The 6,027-nt window shown below is 22.4% G+C and overlaps 1 protein-coding gene across 2 annotated transcripts; it reads right to left on the bottom strand.

The window, feature by feature from the left end:
* Positions 1-256: 256 nt before the first annotated feature.
* Positions 257-4,382, bottom strand: LOC120457600 (transcription elongation factor 1 homolog). Of its 2 annotated transcripts, XM_039645111.1 has the most exons (3): positions 4,241-4,382; positions 3,964-4,120; positions 257-515 (listed from the first exon to the last, which is right to left on the bottom strand). In XM_039645111.1, the coding sequence occupies exons 1-2, from the start codon at positions 4,354-4,356 to the stop codon at positions 3,988-3,990; spliced, it is 249 nt and encodes an 82-aa protein (XP_039501045.1). In that variant the 5' UTR covers positions 4,357-4,382; the 3' UTR covers positions 257-515; positions 3,964-3,987. The 2 variants fall into 2 exon arrangements, with proteins under 2 accessions (XP_039501045.1, XP_039501044.1); XM_039645110.2 differs by lacking the exon at positions 257-515 and having other exon boundaries at positions 3,904-4,120.
* Positions 4,383-6,027: the final 1,645 nt, after the last annotated feature.

Genomic DNA, 6,027 nt, shown 5'->3' with positions numbered 1-6,027 from the left:
CTTTTTGCCACGCCCATTCTAACGCCCACAAACCGCCCAAAACTGCCACGCCCACACTTTTGAAAAATGATTTGAAATTTTTTCATTTTTGTATTGGTGTTGTAAATTTCTATCGATTTGCCAAAAAAGTTTTTGCCACGCCCACTCTAACGCCCACCCACAAACCGCCAAAAACTGTCAGTGTAGAAGACCTCCTTCGACTATCACTAGCTGAGTAACGGGTATCAGATAGTCGGGGAACTCGACTATAGCGTTCTCTCTTGTTGATATTGACATTGTGAATATTTGTGATTGACAAAATGAGTTCGTCAATACATATGATAGACAAATTAGATGATGATAATTATAGTGCGTGGGCCGTACACATGAAAAGTGTGTTATTACATTCGGACTTATGGAAAGTCACGTGTGGTCGAGTCGTTTAAATAAGAGAGCTGCACATCTTTTTATTGACGTAAGATCACATTTTATCGCTAAGGACTGTTTGGAACTTTCTCAGCTTACATCAGGAAATTCTAGAAAACAGGTAAAATAATATTAATATATTAATATTTGAAAAAATAATATATATATACACATATAAATATAATAATAATAATAAATAATAATAATAATAATAAATAATAATAATAATAATAATAATAATAATAATAATAAATAATAATAATAATAATAAATAATAAATAATAAATAATAAATAATAAATAATAAATAATAAATAATAAATAAATAATAAATAATAAATAATAAATAATAAATAATAAATAATAAATAATAAATAATAAATAATAAATAATAATAATAAATAATAAATAATAAATAATAAATAATAAATAATAAATAATAAATAATAAATAATAAATAATAAATAATAAATAATAAATAATAAATAATAAATAATAAATAATAAATAATAAATAATAAATAATAAATAATAAATAATAAATAATAAATAATAAATAATAAATAATAAATAATAAATAATAAATAATAAATAATAAAATAAATAATAAATAATAAATAATAAATAAAAATAATAAATAATAAATAATAAATAATAAATAATAAATAATAAATAATAAATAATAAATAATAAATAATAAATAATAATAATAAATAATAAATAATAAATAATAAATAATAAATAATAAATAATAAATAATAAATAATAAATAATAAAATAATAAATAATAAATAATAAATAATAAATAATAAATAATAAATAATAAATAATAAATAAATAAATAATAAATAATAAATAATAAATAATAAATAATAAATAATAAATAATAAATAATAAATAATAAATAATAAATAATAAATAATAAATATAAATAATAAATAATAAATAATAAATAATAAATAATAAATAATAAATAATAAATAATAAATAATAAATAATAAATAATAAATAATAAATAATAAATAATAAATAATAAATAATAAATAATAAATAATAAATAATAATAATAAATAATAAATAATAAATAATAAATAATAAATAATAAATAATAAATAATAAATAATAAATAATAAATAATAAATAATAAATAATAAATAATAAATAATAAATAATAAATAATAAATAATAAATAATAAATAATAAATAATAAATAATAAATAATAAATAATAAATAATAAATAATAAATAATAAATAATAAATAATAAATAATAAATAATAAATAATAAATAATAAATAATAAATAATAAATAATAAATAATAAATAATAAATAATAAATAATAAATAATAAATAATAATAATAAATAATAAATAATAAATAATAAATAATAAATAATAAATAATAAATAATAAATAATAAATAATAAATAATAAATAATAAATAATAAATAATAAATAATAAATAATAAATAATAAATAATAAATAATAAATAATAAATAATAAATAATAAAATAAATAATAAATAATAAATAATAAATAATAAATAATAAATAATAAATAATAAATAATAAATAATAAATAATAAATAAAAATAAATAATAAATAATAAATAATAAATAATAATAAATAATAAATAATAAATAATAAATAATAATAAATAATAAATAATAAATAATAAATAATAAATAATAAATAATAAATAATAAATAATAAATAATAAATAATAAATAATAAATAATAAATAATAAATAAATAATAAATAATAAATAATAAATAATAAATAATAAATAATAAATAATAAATAATAAATAATAAATAATAAATAATAAATAATAAATAATAAATAATAAATAATAAATAATAAAAAAAATAATAAATAATAAATAATAAATAATAAATAATAAATAATAAATAATAAATAATAAATAATAAATAAAAATAAAAAAAAAAAAAAAAAAAAAAAAAAAAAATAATAAATAATAAATAATAAATAATAAATAATAAATAATAAATAATAAATAATAAATAATAAATAATAAATAATAAATAAAAACTGTCAGTGTTGAAGACTCTCCTTCGCACTTTCACTATCTGTTTAACGGGTATCAGATAGTCGGGGAACTCGACTATAGCGTTCTCTCTTTTGTTTAATTATTGCTAATATAGATACTGTGTATGCTCTCTATGTATCATAAACAAACATTTTTTGTAATTCATTAAATTATTTCTAATTTTTAAAAGTCTATAAAACTAATTTCTTTAACTAATATCTTTGATTTCTAAAAGAAATTTAATCCAAAATGGTTAAAATATAAAGCAGAAAGCTCAAAAAAAGAAACAAAGCGACCGAAACTGATTTTTAATTTTTGACTGCGAATTTATAAATTGTAACTAAGCATTTGGTAATTATTGGGGGAGATGGGGCTGGAGAACTGGGATCCATCTAAATGTTCTCGAGACCGCGCTTGAAGAACATGAGCACGGACACGCTGATTCGCGGTAGTTCACCAGGGAGGCCACGGCATGCCGTGGACGGTGAAGAACTGCAGCTCCCTCCAACGGCCTAAGATGTCCTTCATGGCTTTGTTTATGTTAATAATATTGGCGATCTCGTCTTGTAGATTTTCATGGTGATTGCACAGACCGGGGACACTGCAAAACGATACGACACGCGCTCATTTGCACAGAAAAAAAACTTATATGCAGCAAAAATTTGTACACAAAATTCAACCTAACTGCAAAATTTAGTCCCGCGTAAACGGACGTAATACAGGCGACAATCCATTTAAGGTACTGTTTTATAGCTACTTCTTTGTCGAATTTTTTTGTTGGGCTGCCTTAGAGTTGAAAACAATTTGTGTTTCAAAATTTCAGTATTTTCTGCACATATTGCTAAAAATTCAGTCAGTTTGCTCATATTTTAGAATGTCGCTTAACATTTGCTAAGAAACGATCATCTAAGCCCCAAGCATTCTATTAAATGCTGTTTTCTTTTTTTTCACTTGCAATCAGTCTGAAAGCGAGTGACGCCGGCACTTGAGTGCATGCACTCATAGCACTCTCGAAATTTTTTAAGAGTGTGTCTGCTTTGTTAAGCTTCTGATGAATGGCACTGAAACAATAAAGGGTTTTATCTATTACACTTTTATGTTCGCTGCTACACTTCATGAAATGGGATCCGAAATATTTTAATTTTTCCCGAAGCTCCCAAACGCAGGTGATAACTTCAATGTGACCACAGCACGGACACGTCTAATTAAGGCCAATCTCTTGTAAGCAATTACAAATTTTAATATTTTAATTTAACTTAAAACGCATCGATTGTGCCTTGTCTGCCTTACGCACTACAATCTCGCTAGTCGCCATTTTTTTAAGATAATATTCCTTTATGCAAAAATTGGTTTATATTTCAGTATGTTGTGCTTAATTTTAAACGTTTTTTGTCCACCTTATTTTAATAAGACAAGTATATTAGGCTCTTTTAATTGGAAGACATGTGGTTATTCTCTCGCTGTCATTTATTACCATATAGTTTTTTTTTATGTTTTTATTTTACTTACTAACTAACTCAAAATGAATTCCATTTAATTTGCTGTTTCGCAGGCATCGACCCAATCGTTGTAAACATCAATAGGTTCTGAAAGAAAATTAATTCCTGTCTGAAAATCCTCCAAGCACACCCTACAAGTTATTCTTGCTGTATTTCTTCCTTTATCCCTGAAATATTAAAAAAAGGGCCCGTTGTAATAATTTCACGTTCAAGTATGTATGTACATATACATAGATCTACATATATGATAAAATAATATTTAAGTCAAAACTGTGCAAATTATGTACATTTTAACTTCACACGACTTTTCATGGTTGCAAAATGGGCAATTAAATTGTTGATCAAGGGGTTCAATATTCTTTCTCTTCGGAGGCGGTTTCCTTTTAGACTTCCTTCTCCCCATTTTGTTTAAGTAATGCCTTTACAGTAGGGATGTGAAAAATATATAAAAATATCAATATATCGATATTTTTGAAAACACTAAATATTTATATCGTTATATTTTTTTATATGATATATTTAATACATACCGCTATTTTGCAAAATATATATTTTTAATATTTCTTTTCTTTTAGGTGACCACTGAAAGCAAGGCGTAAAATGGTACGAAAATGAGCGCAGTCAATAGTTATACTAAAACAAAGGGGTAATATTATGTTTTCGTGAATTGTTTTAAATTTAAAAATCCTTTATTGTTTTTTTTTTTTGTTAAAATAAGCTGAAGGCACTATACATTTTAAAATACATACTAAATATGTGGTTCATCACAAATTTAACTCGATTAATTTGTTATTGTTAAATATACTTTCAGAAGCCGGCTACCGAGAAAATAGTCGTTCCATAATTTATCTTTTGATATATGAGAATTGATTTCTATGAAATCTCTCAAAATCTAAGAATCTAATAAATAATAAATTATATTAAAAAATATTAAGAAGATTCGATATATATATATTTTCGGGTGATATATAATTTATCATTTTAATAATTTTTTTTTTAAATTATATATTATTGATACAATATTTTTTACATACTACTTCACAGTTTCATCGCTATGCACGGTTAGAACGCTCATATAATAGAGTCAAAAATGCCAGGATAAGGAAATATTTTCGATACACAACACCATTCAGTTCTACACTATTTTCACTAAATGCCAATTTAACATTCGGGCTTAATCACACAAGGCAGCACTCCGCATCTTATTGGCTAAATTACATAATCCCACAGAGCACAAGTTTCAAATATCCCACTTATATAATACTATACCTTTTGAACAAATTTCTTTTATTTTTATTACTTTATGCAAATTTCCATCGATATGCAAAAAACATTTTTTGCATGCTCACCCTAAGGCCCATGAACAGTCGCTCCAATTTTTTTAAATAATGTTCGATTTAATTTCATTCTATATATCTATATACAGAGGTGGTTAAAAGTATTTACACAACGATCTTTTTTTTCAATTGTTTTTCAATATATATAGATATAGATTGATATATATTTATATGAATATATATATTAAGATAGATGATTTAGATATAATTTTATATATATATATACGATAGATATATATAGTTATATTAAAATTATAAATATATGTAATTATATATATATATATATTTGTGTAGCTTATCGATATATATAAAAAAAAAATTATATATATAAATATACAGAGTCCGGCACTCAAAGTGTAACCAACTTGACCGCTCGCGCAGCTGACGCAGGAGCATCAGCTATCTGTAAGTTAGCTAAATGACAGTTCAGAGTATTCTTTACAAGTGGACGACAGCATTTTGCCAAGAGTGAACGTGAAAAAATTAAATCAGCAATGGATTTCAAACGTAATAGTGTGATTGCATTATATTTAGCTCGAAAATCACAACCAGCGATTGTTCGAGAGCTCAAACATCTTAAAGTGAACAAAGTTTTCGTTTATCGCACCATAACTCGTTACAATGATACTGGTAGCATCGCAAAACGTCATGGAGGTGGTCATCAAAAGACTGCAACGTCACCCGAGATGATTCAAAAAGTGAAGGAGCGACTTGAGCGAAATCCCCGACGAAGTGCA

This window comes from Drosophila santomea, unplaced genomic scaffold (genome assembly GCF_016746245.2).
Source record: "Drosophila santomea strain STO CAGO 1482 unplaced genomic scaffold, Prin_Dsan_1.1 Segkk5_quiver_pilon_scaf, whole genome shotgun sequence".
NCBI lineage: Eukaryota > Metazoa > Arthropoda > Insecta > Diptera > Drosophilidae > Drosophila > Drosophila santomea.
Note: the sequence above shows the minus strand (reverse complement) of the source record. Positions and strands in the feature narration are given on the sequence as shown.

Excerpts from the sequence above, each read along its gene's own strand:
- LOC120457600 (XM_039645111.1), bottom strand. The coding sequence starts at position 4,356 with ATGGGGAGAAGGAAGTCTAAAAGGAAACCGCCTCCGAAGAGAAAGAAT. Across the intron at positions 4,121-4,240 it reads AAGTCGTGTGAAGTTAAAAT|GGATAAAGGAAGAAATACAG; the intron begins GTACATAATTTG and ends TTAATATTTCAG.